The sequence below is a fragment of the Glycine max genome, chromosome 12, assembly GCF_000004515.6.
Source record: "Glycine max cultivar Williams 82 chromosome 12, Glycine_max_v4.0, whole genome shotgun sequence".
Lineage (NCBI taxonomy): Eukaryota > Viridiplantae > Streptophyta > Magnoliopsida > Fabales > Fabaceae > Glycine > Glycine max.
In genome coordinates this window covers 33,207,264-33,225,452 of record NC_038248.2, presented here as the reverse complement: position 1 = coordinate 33,225,452, position 18,189 = coordinate 33,207,264, and the positions used below count along the sequence as shown (strand labels likewise).

The window sequence follows — 18,189 nt, the reverse complement described above, 5'->3', positions numbered from 1 at the left end:
TTAACTTGTCGGCTTGTTTAATATTTAGTCTGTTGGTCTATTTAAAATTTGACTTGTTAGCCTATTTACATGTTGAAATATAAAATGTTTTTAAATTGACTAATAAATTAGATCAAACTTTTAAAAATGTCAGACTAAGTCTAAAAAAGCCTGTGATAAATTAATAAATTAGATTAGACCTTAATTTTTTTTATAACAAATCAAACTTATTTACGCAAAGTCTGGTCAACTTATTTCCATCCATGCTCAGAATCAGAACCCAGGTGAATTTGAACCAAACGAACGGCAAACAGCCGAACACCAATCTGCGGGCAGTGATGACTTGCTACATAGTTGCCACATGCATAGGATAGGGATTAACAAATAGGTAAAGAAAACAATTTAATTATAATTTGAACTGAGAAAGTTTGCATCACAAAACATTATTGCGCACTCGAATTATTTCTGTTGAACCGTGCATATAGGAGGAATAAAAAACTTACCCCCAAAACAGTGAAAAAGAGAAGACCAAAAGAATGACATACACCGAATGGGATCAAAACACGAAGTTTTAACCCAGTGCGACTTCTTTAAATTTTATAATGCAATCCAATGCTTTTTTGAAATCATTTTCTTCGAGTGCAATACTGAACCGACAGTATCCAGGAATTCCAGTCCACGAACCACTATTGATACATAATCCAGTGGCTTTGAGAATGACAGTCCTAATATTAGAGTCATCGAGCTTTATTTCCTTAGTGGCATTTCCGTGGCTTCGTTCACCTTCGGGTGAAATTTTCAGCTTAATAGTCTTGTTGAGATAGGCAGAGGGCTTGGCCACAACAGACACACCCGCACACGATTCAAGCACGTCCCACCCACTTTTCTCAAGAACCTAGGGTAATAACCGCCAAAAAAATATTTAGCATTCTTTTAAGAAAAGGATTAGAAAAAAAAATTTAAACCATAAATAAATAAATAAATCAACTAAAATAAAATTCAAACAACTTTTTTTAGCTGTCAGAAATTACCTCTTTCAAGCACCTGGACCTAGTTTTCAATATCTGTGTTTGTTCAACAATAGCATCTGATAGGTTTGATGGTTTCTGCTCTTTAAGTTCCAGCAATTTCTTTGTAGCATATCTAACAGTAGTATGAGGTTTGCTTAATCCTGGATAACTATAAAATGTGTCAACCAAAACAGGCTGGTTTAGAATAAGAAAGCCAAATCTGAGAACACCATTGAGCATCTTAAGAGACAGTCCACCAAGAAGAGTCACACAGAACGATGGCTTGATTGAAGAATTCAACTTAGACAAACACCCCTCTATATCCCAGCCACCCCAGCCTTCACAGTCAAATTCTAAACCAGAGGATGCAGTATCAATTATAACTCTTGCACCAAATCTAGCACAAGTGCTTAAAATTTCTACCATCTCATTGTTGCTATAAATTAAGCCAGTTGGATTGACTGTAGGACCAGAAATATACACCCATGGGTTTTTCACAGTCCCAAGAACTCCAGTGAGTGTCTTTTCCGTGAACTTAAAACCTACATTGACATTGGTAGGTACTGTCACTATGTCAGCTTTCAAAAATCTGGCAGACGAAACATAGTTCCCATTTGATCCGGCTGGAAAACAGAGGGTGCCACCTTCTTTGATGCAGCAGAGGACCAGCTTGTTGAAAAGAGCTTTTGAATTGTCAGCATATATAAATTCGGTGCTGCTATCTGTTGGAAAACCATAGTTACTCTTGACAAATCCTTTGATGCTTGCTGTGACATCAGTTTCAGATTCAGACATATTTTGTCTGGCAAAACTTTCAAAAATAGCTGCCTTAACAGGAGATGGAACAGGCAAGAAGATTTGATCAACGTCCATGTGGATTAGGGACTCATTCTCTACCCCATCAATAGATAACTCAGCAGTATTAAGGACAGATGAGGCTGATCTAGCAAATCCTATCATACCAACTGATTTGACATTCTCACAGTTTCTCTGAAGGACAGGAGTTAACAGTGAAGTATGAGAAAACTTAATATGGGAATAAACTAATTAATGAACAACAGAAAACTGCATGTCATAAATATATAGAAGAGATATCTTAGCATTGACGTTCACTGCATACTCCCCTTATAAGCAACAACAAGGAATTTGCAAATAATAGCTATCAAAACACGAAGAACTAGAAAGTTTAAGGAGGCATATTCTGCTTTCAGATGTCAATCTTACACATTGCTCCGACCCAATAATCAAGGCAAATAACTTGGCAGATCAATATCAATCTTGGAAGAGTCATTAGCAATGCATCAACATAGATCATGTATGTTGCAGATAATTTTTTCTTAACTATCCCAGAAATTTCTAATGTCTTTGAACCTCGGCTGTCCTTTTCTCCCATTTAAGCAGACATTAGCAGTTAACAGTCTGTTTGGTCCTCTATTAGCTAAATTCAGACCCTAATGTCCATAGCAGTTGGTGAAAAATCCAGCTAGTCCATGAAAGACTCCAAAACAATTTCTAGTATGAATTTGGGAAGAGGTAATGGAACAGCAAATAGGGAAATTCTCTGGTATAATTAGGTTCCTAATTCAAGCTTTTGTACATATTTTTTCTACAAAATCCTTATGGTCCAAATATATTCAGAGCGCCACAATGAAGGAACCAATAAACATCAGGAACAATTTTACTTGATTAAAGCAACTTCAATTTTTAAGCTTAGAGGCAAATAAAAAGAAGAGACGGACCTTGGCAGGAGCATGCCGGCCGGCAAGCTGAAAAGCAAGAAGCTCATGGAAAATACAGCCATAATAGTACTGACTAATTAATGCAGTATTGTCTTCTAGTAATTCAACAGTTTTGGACAAGGCGTTAAAGAGGGATTCTTCTTCTGAAATGACAAAAGCTACTTCTAAATCCGGATAAACCTGTAAAACATTCATGTCAGTGCTATCAATAAGAAATTGTCAATATCAAGCCAAAACACAAGTCTACCATAAGGACTAAGTAAGCCAAGAAGTTAACAGGGATTAGGGTGTATTACCTTATTCTTTACCAGTCCACATATAATTGCTGCATGAGAGGGCAGACGAGTTCCTGAAAGATACTTCAAGACCCCATTCGATCCAGGAAGGCTGGATAGCTCAAAGTGATCTGATATGTCCAAGAAAAGACGAGATCCAATGTCTCGTGTTGCATCTAAAAGGTGCACAAAAGCTGAGCTAGTAACAGCCTCAAAATGAGCAATCCCAGTCACCACCACTTTAGGCTTCAATTTCTTTATCAGTTCTACCATTAAGTCTGATTGCCGAGGGGCTTCAATTACCATCATCGCATCATCTAAAGAGTCTATAGTTCCTACGCTCTACTAGAAAGATTAAAATTTGTTATGAAAAATGCAATAATCAAACCAAATCGTTATCAACACAGTACAGGGAAAAAAAAACATTTATCAGTTTTTAAATGTAAGGAATCCTCGTGGTTTTAGAAGTTAGAACCACATACTACTATGGGTTAAATTAATTCATGTCATTTGATAAAACATCTAATTCCATGAGAAGCACTCATAATAGCAACCAATAGATGAGTGCTTAAAATATTTGACACAACAATACATTTGGCATTTACAACTTCATAATGACAAGCAATTAGCAGCTAACTTTCTGGTGATGATGATCCTCAGCAAGGTCATCTCTTTTTCACCCATTGATATATATTGGCATATGTGATGTGTGGTGTTCAGAATTGCCTTATTCGGAGAGAACTTAAAGGTTGAGAGTAAGTACAGGTCAATTAGAGACAGTTTAAATTCATTTTACAAAATTCAAGGACAACTGGATTTCATGTCTGTCAACACCACATCACAGTTTTAAAGTCACACCAAGAAAAGGAAGGGCGTGAGTGTGGAAGACAGGGAAATAACATCAAGTAATAAATCTGAAAACAACGAATCCTACTGATGTGCAACAACTCAATCGTTCAGTTAATAAAAAGAACTTCCCGGAAGTTATAGTTATATTAGGTCATCACCTAAAATTGCTTTCAAATGACAGCAAGTTAATTTATTCTAATTTGGAAGAAAAATAGATATTTAAAGCTTCTGCTGGCAGAAGTCAGAATTATAATTTACATTTTACAATACATGTGTCTAAGTGGTCCTTTTGTCAATCAGGGCTAAACTAAACGGAATGATGGTACAATTTGGATCTGTATGTGGATACAAGGACTACATTGCCTATGCAAATATTTTTCCCCATCCCCCAAAGCATCTTTTAAGATGTTATTCTCACCAGCAAATTTTTTACATAAAAGTCAAATATTCATGTGGTTGCATTTCTTTGTAAAATATGTTCCTCAACAAAGGAACTTTTTTCTAGAAATGATTATTGCTTTAGAAAATTATTTACAGCAAGGACAACTGTTCACATAATTGCATTTCTTCAACACATTGGGATAATAATACAGATGCAACAAAATATTAATCAAGTTCAAAAAAGACCAAGGCATGCCTATTCCATACCTCAAGTGCTGAAGATGTTAACCACTGCCTAGGTAAGTGTCGAGTCAGATGTTCATCAACAACTGCAAGGCGAGGTGAAAACAAGCGAAGAGCATTCTCAATTGCTGCAGTCCTTGAAGGAAAAATGACAACATTCTAGCACAAGATTGCAAAAGATGAAGTCAATATGGTAATACATTATATGGACCAAACAAATATACTATAGGACATGTAGTTCCTAATTTACTAGCTCAAGTAGAATGGTTCACACATAACATGTTATCTACAAAACTGAACAACTTAAGGAGAGCACTATATATACATTTTTTTTACTTTTTATTGTCTATAAAATATTAGGACTTAAGCACGAGAGGAGAGCCCAACCCAAAAGAGTAGCTCATTAGGTGAGAGAGCCCCATGGCTTAATTATCACATCAAGTCTTTTATTCTACTTAATTTAAGTTAGGACTCTTAACATTGTCACCTCCTTTAAGAACCAACATCCATAACGGCTTTCACTCTATTGACATTGACCCGAAGGTAGCCTTTTGCCCTTTGATGGCTTCACTCACCTATCAGTATTCAGTTTACTCAATCCAACGTATAGGTAGCCCTTTTTGTAGCTCAATTCTCAAGAACACAAATTGTTAGGAGTTAAGCACTAGAGGAGAGTCAAACCCAAAAGACTAGTTCATTAGGAGGTAGAGCCTCACAGCTTAAGTATCACATCAAGTCTTTTATTCTACTCAACGTGAGACTCCTAACATAAAACATTAATAATCACAATAGGTACAGACATAAATCCCATTGCATGTTTCCAATTTACATCCAATAATAAAAAAAATTTCGACCCTAAAACATGTAGCCTTAAACTGTGTAAGAAAGGAATTTACTGTGTTGTGTGTTCTCTACCACACACTATGCCTTTATTTATAGTTATAATTGATACATAAATAAGGAAACCTAATAATGACTAATAATAAGGGAATCCCTAATTTCAACTATACAATCGATCATATTAAATACGTATATTTCACACTCCCCCTCAAGCTGGAGCATATATGTAATATGAACCAAGCTTGTAAAAAATATCATCAACACGAGAACCCTTGAGGGATTTTGTGAGCATGTCTGCCAATTGATCTTTGGAGCCGACAAAATCAATGGTGATTTCTCCTGAGAGTACCTTCTATTGAACAAAGTGACCATCAATCTCTATGTGTTTAACCTGCTCATGAAAGACTGTGTTTGAAGCAATGTGGAGAGCAACTTCATTTTCACATAATAGTTTGGTATTCTAAATGTCTCCAAATTTTATCTATTGGAGAAGTTGTGTAAGCCATGTGATCTCGCATGCAGCAGCTGCCATGACACAATACTCGACTTCGGCATTGGATCTTACAACGGTTTTCTGCTCCTTGCTCCTCCATGAGATCAAGTTCCCTCCAATAAGGACATAATATCTAGAAGTAGACCTCCTATCTAATGGTGATCCTGCCCAATCAGCATCAGAGTAACAAACAAATTTGTCATTGCATTTGTCTTCATATAGCAATCCACGACCTAATGCATTCTTGATATATCGAAGTATGCGCATTGCATCATTCCAATGACTATCAGTGGGGTCTTTCAGAAACTGACTAAGCACACCTACTGCAAAAGTGATGTCTAGTCTAGTGATATCGAGATAATTAAGTCTGCCCACCAAACGGCGATATCTTCCCGGGTCTTCCAGTGGCCCCCTTGTCCTGAGAGAAGCTTCACATTAGGATCCATAGGAGTATCACTAGGACGACAATCAAGCATACCGGTCTATTAAGATATCAACAGCATACTTCCGTTGGGAAATGACAATGCTAGAGGAGGATTGGGCAACTTCAATCCCTAGGAAGTTGATTCATCAATAAAGAGGGAGAAGCACAAGAAAAATAGAGTGACGAATATGGGCTGTGAAGACAGTTTTCTTGATAAACCAATAACATATTTGATCAAGAAGGAAGTCGAAGTTGGTGATGCAACCAAGCCTTATTGTTTTCAAGATTCAGATTTCCATAAAAAAATTGTTATGATGAAACATAAATTGTTCATGAAGGCGGTTGGAACATCAATGGTGCTGGAATCTTGAAATGTCAACTTGTTGGGTGAGTCTTTAGCATTAAATTTTGTTGTGTCTATGGATGACAGCTCAACAATGGAGCCAAGGCAGAAGGGAGATACAAAGACAGTCATCGTGATTCAAGTTATACAAAGTCCACCCTCATCCCCACCACCATCGAAGCCGCTAGACTTGAGTTTGCACAAAGTGGCCAACGGGTTCATAGTTGATTTCCCATGGAGGGACACCAAAGAGGCTCATCCTGTTAGTGTAAATGATTTAGTTCTGAAGGATGAGAAAGAGGAAGGGGAAGTTTTGGAATTCTACCAAGTATGTCCAACTTTTTACATAATGGGTCAGGCCCAAATGGGTTGTAGAAATGTGATTCATAAAAGAGAAGAAAATTGGATAATATGCCAACCAAACTCATTGGAATTTAATTGGCAGATCCCAGGCCTATGGCAGGAAAGCACTACAATGCTATCAGGAAAGGAAGATGAAGATCATGGTGATGAAGATGAGCCATGGGATCCAGCTTCCACAATTCCAACCAGAAACTTGAAGTTCAAACTGGGTGGCAAGATTTATACCGCTAAACTTGGATGCATGTGTAGCTGATGACATGTTAATAAAGAAGAGGTGGAAAAACATTGCAGCAACACCCATGGAGGTTCAGATTAATCAGAATTTGCTTTCATCCCAACCTCCCCCGAAGCCACCAAACTTAACCCCGCATGCAAGGGCAGTGGGTCATTCCCAGCTAAGCCACAATGGGTGATGATGTCTTCTGGCAATTGGAGAAAACTTGAGGAAATGTGTCATTTCAATGTACAATACTAGTTTTCAAAATCCAACCTTTTAGGACAAGGTTGATTTTTAGAAGGGGTGTATTGTTAGGATATAAAGAGAATGGAGAGTTAGTTAGTTAGTTAGAGGGATTTATTTGATATAAATAGGGGAAGAAGGACAGCAGAGAGGCAGATTGGTTGACATTGTAAATTGAGCATTAGCTCTTTGTGAAAGGAGAAATCATTTGTGAAGGGAAAGCCCTTGGAGGAGTGTTTTGTCTCCTATTTTCTGTTCTTTTTCTTAATAGTCAATAAAATCCTTTCTTTTCTTTCTCATTTCAATTCTTGGTTCCTAACATCTTGATGATTATGGATTTAAGATTCAGAAAAAAGGTCTGTCACACAATAGTTGAGGCTTATTTTTCAGGTTACATGACTTCGGGATCACACCTCGTTAAGAATTTCCAACAATAATTTTTAAACTTCAACTTTGTAGGAATAACTTATTAGAAAGCAGGTTACAAGTAAACAACCACCACAACGTAATCCTAGACTCTTACTACAAATCCATGCCCATTAAACGTCCTTAGACTAAAATACTAGAATTCTTAAAAAAACAGATCTGGCCCAAAATACTAACCTTAGCCAGAAGTTACAAAAATTAATTAAATTTTTTAATATTATAAAAGTAACCCTGCTACTTAAGATTTACTTTTCTATTGCTTCTACATCACATGAACTATCATGCTCATTCATTAATGTATTGAATTTTGCCTGGATGCAATAAAGAACTGTATTTACCTGACAGCACCCCAACAGGAGATATTAACAGTAGAGCTTAGTACACAATTAAAATCTAATGAGACATCATCTTATACTATGTGTATCTATGTATATGCAAGCTGCAGTAAGGCTATATAATTAATATAGCACTCTATTCTTACATCGGAAGTGAGTGGAATATGGTGATAAGTCTTCAAAAATCCTGCTATGAGATTGCGGAAATGTTTGCTTCCAGCTGGTGGCTCATACGGAAAATCAGAATTATTTTTTAGTCTGCTTGCAAGATAAGCAAGGAAAGGAATCTTCTCATCAGCAACAGAATCGTCCTCAAAAGACAAATCTAGGGAGCTGCTGATCTCTTGAAATCCATGTTTTAGAAAATCAAATATAACTTTAACCTGTCAGTATACAAACGACATTGTGCATCAAATTTCCTCCATGGAAATAAATATTCTTGTAGTGAATTAACAAGCTTTACCGAAGTACCCCACCTGGTTAGGGTGACGAAGTTGACAACTGTATACTGATAAAGCATGGGTAATGCTGCCACCAGACTTTCCGTAAGCCCACGCGGTCCTTGCACAAATAGGCTGATCTCCAGAAAGTCCCATAAAAAACTCAAAACGGTGTGGGCTGTTCTTCTCAATCTCAACTAAGGCTGCAATATCTGTGTCACCAGCCTGTACCAATACATCTCAGTAAGATAATACGACCATTGTAGAAATCACATCTAGTCGAACATATGGTTACTAACCTGAATGATTTTAGTTTGCCAAAGCTTTGTAATGCGAAAACCTCGACGCTCAAACAATCGTTTGCAAACACCTTGACCTGGGCGGCCCCCCATGTTAAAGATCATAATTCCAGTTGGTTTGATTACTGCTATCCCCTCCTCAACTGCCCTAGCAATTAAACCTAAGCCAAATTGGTCCTCCACAAAACCCTAGATAAAAGACAAAATAAATGTGAGAATGCTGCATTCATGTCATAAACAGGCAGAAAATAAGGCAATTGAAAAAATTTCTATATTGCCAAAAGATCCCTATCATTAGTTGAATCAGGGACAACTTTTGTAGGTAAAAGTGTTGTCTAAAGAATAAGGATATTCTTGTGGCTTCACATAAATTAGTATGAAGTAATAGTGTAATAATTCAGCTAACATAAAAGTTGCTGAGGAAACAATATCATAGCTAGGTGGGTAGATCATTTTAAGAAACACAATGCCAACAAAAAATTCTTTTTCCATTTCATTTACCCTTCTTTGGGATTGGTGAGGTTCAGATTTGGCGTTTCTCGTGAAAGCATGCAGGACATAAATGAAGTTCCAAGTAAATAGCAGGTGACCAATAAAAAAAAGGATCTTATTTACCTGAAGTGAACAATAATTACTCAATGAATGCAGGAATTCCTCGCTTGCGTTTTCTGTTATCATCTTAGACATTGCATCTGGATTTGGATTAAGAATCTGCAGGGAGCCAACCAATAGAAAAATTTGTATTAATCAAATGATGATGCCAAAACACCCAAGGATAAACCAAATTCATTAAAACTCATGACTGCTAAAAGAGCTAGTTATCCTAGGTGCCAAGGTCTATATCATTCATAGCAGGTCCATAATTAAGGTTCATGTTTTATGAACCAAGGAACACACATCCAACCATCACAATTGTTATGAGCCAAATTTTGTAACTAATGTGGTTTATAAAGTTGCTGGTAAGAGCTACCAGTGGCATCAACAACCTTATCTTTGGTACAACTATCAACCACCTTTACCTGCTTCTAGAAACACAGTAAAATAATCACATGAGCCATCAAATTATGAAGGTTTCAAATCAAACTCCAAGGTAATACTTTGCTCCATAAAAACTAAAAAGTAAAGGTAAAAAGAAGCAGCTGACCCAGCCTAACAATTAAGAACACAAACAATAACAGGAAAAAAAGCTATAAGCATCTGAATTCCAATTGCCATAATCTATATTAAAAATATTCCAATTCAACGTCACCCAAAAAGAGAATCAAAACATATAATACCATACATCAAAAGTTTTAGAATTTAACCTCAAAAGCATTGGTTTCTTACTTAGTAAATAATGTCATCTTAACAACAGGTAACTGCAGAATCTTGCAGGAACTTGGTTACTAGATATGAAATCATTTGCGTGTTTTCACCCAACAACTTAAAGTTCTTGGGATGGTTAATTCATGACATGGTATTATAGCCTTTATTACCCTGTGGTCCAAAGTTTGATTCTTGATACCCTAAATAAAAGTTAAATTCCACTACAAGGTTAGGTGAGCATGTACATTGTCCACACTTCAAGCCCAAGGTTTCTAACATTAGGAGGTGAGTTAGTTATAAAACTATGAATGGACACATCCCTTGAAGAATAGTTTTGATAACAACCAATAAAAAACTCAACATTGTTTTTTCCTCAAACATCTTCAGCTCCATCCATTTAGAACTATTTGGAAGAAAACTCAAGTCCCACATCGACTAGAGATAGTGCTGAAATAGAGTATAAAGTAAGGGGCATCCTTCACCATACAAGTCGGTTTTGTAGGGTTGAGTTAGGCCTAAACCCACATTCTGAGAAGAACATGTTATAAGGATCTCATGGTACAGAAAAAATGGCTTAGATAAAAATGAATTTATTCACAAGTTTTTTAAAAATTCAATTTTTATTAAGATAAATTGTTTAAAATTAAAGGCTAAATGACCTATTTAGTCCCTTATCTTATTTTTTTGGTATAGTTTGGTTCTTTTTCTTTTAAAAAGTCCATTTTAGTCCTTTACCTATTTCATTTGATTCAAAATAGTCCTTCTATCCAGCTAAAACTAACACTATTAATCAAATAAACATATTGACAGCTAAAAACGGCCACAAAATGTAACATTCTGTCTCCTCTTCTTCTCCCTCTACTCTCGCTTCCTAAACAAAAAAAGATCAATGAAAAGAAAATTATTCAGAGAATCGACAATAATCATAAACCATGACAAATTCAAAGTTGCACACTATAATTACAATCGTAGATATGTCAAAGTTGGTGAGGTTGCAGTCATGACACAATTAAAGGGGCGTGTAAGCCGTGAAAACGGACCTCGGAATCGTGACGCCGTGACAGATCCACGCTCCACACCACAGATCCGCACTCCGCTGTAACAAAGCTACACTCCACACCATAGAACTACACTCCGCTGTGATAAATCTGCAAAGGACTTTGTGGTCGCTCGCTGACAACTTAGGGAAGATTCCCAATAAGATGCCATCGACGACCTTAGCGTTCCTCCTCCTACGCCAAGAAGATGTCGTCTGGTAATGTTGTAGCTCGTAACGGACGTAAACTTCCCCACCGGCCCCGTTTGGAAAACACCCCTACATGTCGCCACTGAGATGGTGTTGCCGGAGATGGTGGTGATGTTGCTGGACCACCATGTGGATGCCAATGCCTGCACCGTGGAGGACGTGACCCCTTTGGACATCCTTAGAACCCTAACCTTAGACTTTCTCTTGGACAATCCCACCCACATTGAACCCTAGCCCACATTGAGAAGAAGAGGGGGATGGGTATAACTGAGAAACACATTTTGTGGCGGCTTTTAGCCACCAATATTTTTAAATTATTAATGGTGTTAGTTTACAATGGACGGAAGGAACAATTTGAACCAATTAAAAAATATAAAGGATAAATATGAACTTTAGAATCAAAATGAACCAAAAAAATAAGATAAGGGATTAAATAGGTCATTTGGCTAAATTAAATAGCTTTCAAACTTGTGTCTTTGTTTCTTTAATCCTTGTTATTGAATGCTATGTTTATGTTTCTATTGTTTTATTTGTTAGCTTAGATAGTAAAATGTTTGTGAAATTTGTCAAGTATTAGGCGAGTCTCCGAGGGAACAATACTCTTACTTGTCAAATACTACTTGATGACTTGATACGCTTGTCAAAGGCATACAACTATGCTCGTATAAGTAATGGCTGTGGAATTACCTGAGGTATACAACCAACAATTCTTTCAAGTTGAATGTCTTTTTCCCTGCAATAGGATAGAAGATCAGATTCATGGAACTCTACCCTGTCCAGCAAGGTTTTCTTCTCCTCGTCATAGATGAGCTGGCCATTTTCATCTAAAGCATTCAAGTATAAGTTTATCCAGGAAACCTTGACCGCTCTAGGATTGATATCAAGACCATAAACCTGCAGAAATTAGGTGTACGTGTTGTGAGATCGTGGTCAGGAAAAGGGGGAAAATGTTAGGAGATGAGAAGGGTGATCGAAGGAAACCTTGGATGGCAACCACTTCTCGGCAATGGCAATCGAAATCCATCCATTTCCGCAACCTAACTCGGCAACAGTCCTCTCCTTGAAAATGGAGTCTGGATGTCTATTAATCCCTTCGTAAAAAGTGAATGACCAGTCTTCGGGTAGAAAAATGCTTGGAATGACCATCATAGTCAATTTGTTTCTGCCGTGATGTCCTGCAATGCAATGCATTAGCGAGGAAAAAGATAGACAATAGGGAAAAGGGAAATACATACAATACATACATACCCTCGTATTGACCCAATGAAACATCTTCGATGCGAAAATGGTAGGTTTGAAAGCATTGATCGCAGGAGTCCTTGGTGGGAAAACGCTTCTGAAGGTGGGAAAGGAAGATCCGAGCCTGAGAACGGGTCTCGGGATTGTCTAGGCGATCCAGAAGCGACCGCAAGGAGGCGTAGGCAGCGTCGCCTGACTTCTTGCACTGCACCAGGAACTCATCCACCGACATCCAACTCATTTTCCAAATCCTTCAGAGAGAGAATGAACGTATGAATGATGAGTCAGTCAACAGAGAAAGAGAGAGAGTAATGAAATAAGTTAGTTAGAGGTGGGCGAGGCGAGAGAGACTGTGACACTAACAGTCAGCATCTCATTTCTACGACCTTTTCTTTTCTGTAGCCGTCGCGTATGGCGTGTATATCTATATTAAAATGATTTTTACTTTGGCCCAAATGGTTATGACATTCCAACCACTTTCTTTCAACCCTAAATAATTATTTTTGTTTTTTTTAATGTCTGATAAATATATATATGAAAGATAAAAATATAAAATTTAATTTCACAAAGTATAAAAAATGTGATAAATATATATGCAATAGTTAACTTCTGTCAATCATCATTAATAAAATAACTTAGATGACATATATGGACAAATTTGTATTATAAATATGAATTGTCAGCATAAGAGCATATTTGTCATAATATTTTTTGAATTTTCGTCTTTTCCATTCCACTGACGAATGCGTCCATGTGAAAATGTAAAATTTAGTTTTCAAAAGTATTAAAAGTGCGACAAATATATTCACATGTTAATAATAGATTGTGACTAATTATTATTATTATTATTATTATTATTATTATTATTATTATTATTATGTATTTGTAATTTATTGTTCCTTTTCGTTTAGTACTTATGCAATATATTTTTTAAATTATCTTTTAATATATATATTTTTATTATTTTGATTTCTTAGTCAAACCTTAATCTTTGCTATTAAAAAAACTTTATCTTATATCTTATAATTTTATCAAATTTCTACTGAATTTCTCACTTTTAATCTTTAAAATTATTCCCTATCCCAATTTCAACTTAAGTATCATTATATTTAGATTGAAAACAATATATCCAGAGTTTTAAGTAGAAAAAACACAACCGGCCACGAGACCAAATTTATTTATTTATTTATTTATTTATTTTAAAACAGAATTTAATCAACTATTTTTTTAAAAAAAAAGTCTCACAAAATTTAAACTAGATAAAACTAAAGTGAAATTATAAGTTTTTTTCCTTAATCAATAAAATGTATATATATACCTCAAATATGAAAGAATCATTTGGATAAACCTTATGTGTTTTCACTCGAGACAACACTTACTATACATAATGTGAATGAAAGGAAAACAGTTACTAACAAATAAAGAACCCAAGTAAATTTAAATAAAAAAATACAATAATGTTCAAACTAATACAGAGGTTAACTTCAAAACAAAACAAAGAAAAACTAATAAAGAGGTTTAATCTTTGCCTTTGGGACGTAGAGTTGTATCTATCGCTGATTTAGGGATTGCAGCGACCTTACATTCCATTTGACATACTGTGATAGAATACGTAATAAAGATTAATAATTAATTGAAGAAACAAAAAATTTCAAGAAATAAAAGACTTTCATTTTTTTAAATGGTAACTCAATTTTTTTTATATCATAAAACTAAAGAAATTTATTTTATTTTGGAAAATAAGTAGTTATATTGATTAATTAAAAACTAATTAATAATTTGATAGATGGATAAATAAATAGATAATCAAAGTATAAGAGTTCAAATCTTAAGCTGTATTTTACTTTTTTTTAATCCATTTTCCCCAACTTCTCTCTTATACAATTCATTATTAATGTTTAGATATATTTGTTGCACTTTTTAGTTATGCTTACAATATTAAGATTTTATGTTTCATTTATTTTCTACCAAGTACACAAGAATTGATTTGTATAAATCAATTGTGAAGTGAATGGAAACAGGATTTTGCTGGTTTTATCATTGAAGCGGGAGAATTGTCTTTACTAGGGTTCTTCCTTGAACCATTTGATCTTATCAAGAATTGTTCAATTCTTGTGGTGATCCTCAAGGCTTATCAGACATCATTGTTTGTGGCGCCTATCTTGTTCTTCCTTTCGCATTTTTTGTGTCCTTATTAATTTCTGCAATGCTAATTTTGTAATTTTGTCTGAATTTATTATTTGCATATCTCTCATTTTACTTAACCTTTTTTTGGTGTTTTTTGTGTTTAAATTGTGTTTCAGAATGTCCTCTTTCATCTCAATTTGGAATTGTCCCAATCCGAGTTCTGTAGGTTGAGAAATGAATAAAAGTTAAAATACGTTTCTGACTCAATTGGTGTGCCAATTTCATCCTAGAATTGATCCAAATTGAAGCCAGGTAAGGGGGATTCACATCATTTGATATTCAGAGCAAGGTTCTAGGGTTGGAAATAAGGTTGAGTTCATCCATCATGTTTTGCATTTTTGGGTAACCCTAAACCCCTAAATTTTGTTTGCACAATTTGATTTGTGCAATTTTGTTACATCCTTTTGTTTGGTTATAATTTACTCTTTCAATTTCTCAATGTCTTTTTCTTCAGTTCTTGCTCAGTCAATACAGTTTTGCATTTATGCTCTTGGATTTCATCCCATGTTCATCATTGTTCATAAAGTTTAATCTTTTCAATCCATGTGATTTAGGCTAAGTTACTGTTAGTCATCATTTACGACTAACTTTTGTATAGAATAGTGTTATAAAATGTTTGTCTTTTCCCCAATTTATGGTTCTTTTTGTAGGTTTGTACATATTTTTAGGTTTAGTTTAGTTTTGTTCAGTAGAAATGCCCAACATTGTGAATTTAATGTGTTTCAACTTCAATTTCAGGTAAAAAAGATGAAATTTGTGAAGGCTAGCAGCTAGTGTCTCGCTAAGCGAGGTTTGTGCGCTTAGCGAGAGTCATGCACTAAGCGAGGCACTCAGTCCGCTTAGCGAGTTGGGAGAATCTGGAGGAGAATCTGAGAAGCATCTGCGCGCTCAGCACATCATCAGCTCGCTCAACGAGACGTTTGTCTCTTCCTGCGCTAAGCGCGCCCAGCTCGCTCAGCGGATGTTCACTTACTCACGCTAAGCGCGTCTTTGAGGTTAGAAAGCCCTTTTTAAGCCTGAAATGAAGAGAAAAGAGAGATCTTGGCGAAGAATAGTGAAAAACAGAGAATAAAGGCGCATAATAGAGCAAGGGAGCAAAAACCTTAGCTTTTAGGTAGATTCTAGGTTTTTAAGTGATTTTTTGGTCCTTAGAGGTGGAGGAGACATCCTCCTCACTGTGTATCTGTGAGTTGCTCTCAAACCCCTTCTCCTACTTGTAAAAGGTGTTTCCTTGTGATGGAAGGCTAAACCCATTGTTGGGGAGTTCTGCTCAAACAAGTTTTTGGCATTGTTACCGAGGAACTTCTTTTTATTTGGAAAGTTTAGTCAATTGGTAGGCATTTATTCTTTATTCTTTGATTGTTTGTTAGTGTGAATATTTAGTTAGTTTTCAACAATTTTTTTCTTTTGGATTGGTTAACTGTTGTTTCTATTAGTGTTTTGTATGCATAGATCCTCTGCAGGTGAATTGGTCCCATTAGATTTGGAAATTGAAGCAGCTTGCAGAAGAAACAACGTAGAGAGAAGAAGAAAACTTTTACAGGACAGAACAATAGCTTCCATCCTTGAAGAGGCTCAATTTTCTGAGTCATCATCTTCAAATTCTCCATTAACAAGGGAATCCATCACTGCAGTGCCTAAAGATGACATTATGGCTGAAAAGCAACCAAGGAGGGTGACCCTTGAAGATTAATCTAGCACCGTTGTGCCATAGTTCTTTACAAGCATTGCAAGGCCAAAGGTGCAGGCCCACAATATCACATATCCACATTCTTTGATTCATTTAATACAAGGCAATTTGTTCCATGGTCTACCCAATGAAGATCCATATGCACACTTGGCAACATATATTGAGATATGCAACACTGTTAAAATTGCCAGTGTGCCAGAAGATTCTATTCAGCTCAGCTTATTTTCATTTTCATTATCTGGAGAAGTCAAGAGGTGGCTGCATTCATTCATAGGTAATAGCTTAAGGACTTGGGATGAAGTTGTGGACAAGTTTTTGAAGAAATACTTTCCTGAGTCCAAGATAGTTGAGGGAAAAGCTACAATTTCTTCATTTCATCAATTTCCTGATGAATCTTTGAGTGAAGCTCTAGAACAGTTCCGTAGCTTGCTGCGGAAAACTCCAACTCATGGATTCTCTGAGCCTATACAGCTGAACATCTTCATTGATGGGTTAAGGCCGCAGTCCAAGCAGATATTGGATGCTTCTGCAGGAGTTAAAATTAAATTGAAGACTCTTGAAGAAGCAATGGAGTTAATTAATAATATGGCTGCTAGTGACCATGCAATCTTGCGTGACAAAACACATATCCCCACCAAAAGGAGTTTATTGGAGTTGTCACCACAAGATGCTTTGTTGGCTCAGAATAAATTGTTGTCCAAGCAGCTTGAAGCTTTAACTGAAACATTAAGTAAGTTGCCAACTCAGCTTTCTACTAGTCAACCTTCACCTTCTTCTGTTTTGCAAGTTGCAGGTTATGCTATTTGTGGTGGTGCTCAAGAGTCAGGTTGTTGCATTTCCACTGAGGATTATGCACATGAAGTTAACTACATGGGAAACCAGCCTAGACATAATTTTAATGCAGGTGGATTCTCAGGATTTCAACAGGGCCAAAATTATAACCAGCAGTATGGATAGTGGAGAGCTCATCCTGGTAATCAATTCAACAAAGACCAGAGAGGGCCATCCAATAGGCCTCAGCAGCAAAGGCCTAACCTCTACAACAGGACAACAAAGCTGGAAGAAACTCTTGTTCAATTCATGCAGGTTTCATGGTCAAATCATAAGAGCACTGAGTCAGCCATTAAAAATTTAGAGATCCAGGTGGGGCAGTTGGCCAAGCAACTAGCTGACAACTCTTCCAACAAATTTGGAGCAAACACGGAAAACAATACATAGGAAGAGTGTAAAGTTGTGATGACTCGTGGCAGGATGGCAACCATGGATGAAGAGGAGAAGGATTAGAAGATGGTGGATAGAGATAAATAACAGTTGGGGATTAAACCAACACCTGAACCAGTGGACCCTTTTTGTGAACTTGAGGAAGTGGAAGATGAGGAGGGTGACTAAGAGAATGAGAATACAATAAACAAGAGTGAAAAGGAAATAGATGATGAGAAAAAGAAAGAAAAAGAAAAATAAAAAAATAAAAAAATTGGAAAAAAAAGAAAAAAAATGAGAGAAGAGAAGAGGAGAAGAAAAGTAAGAGTAAGCGTGCCAGAGAGAAGAAAAAGGAGGCAGCTCCATCTGAAGGGAAAGAGGTGCCATATCCATTGGTACCCTCAAAGAAAGACAAGGAGCGGC

At 36.3% G+C, this 18,189-nt stretch overlaps 1 protein-coding gene across 1 annotated transcript; it reads right to left on the bottom strand.

Moving 5' to 3' along the window:
* Positions 1–368: 368 nt before the first annotated feature.
* On the bottom strand, positions 369–13,082 carry MMT1 (methionine S-methyltransferase). The gene is made up of 12 exons (XM_003539331.5): positions 12,699–13,082; positions 12,432–12,625; positions 12,138–12,344; positions 9,515–9,610; positions 8,900–9,088; positions 8,637–8,825; positions 8,307–8,543; positions 4,501–4,635; positions 3,025–3,345; positions 2,729–2,908; positions 1,011–1,979; positions 369–874 (listed from the first exon to the last, which is right to left on the bottom strand). The coding sequence occupies exons 1-12, from the start codon at positions 12,928–12,930 to the stop codon at positions 551–553; spliced, it is 3,273 nt and encodes a 1,090-aa protein (XP_003539379.1). The 5' UTR covers positions 12,931–13,082; the 3' UTR covers positions 369–550.
* Between the last annotated feature and the right edge of the window lie 5,107 nt (positions 13,083–18,189).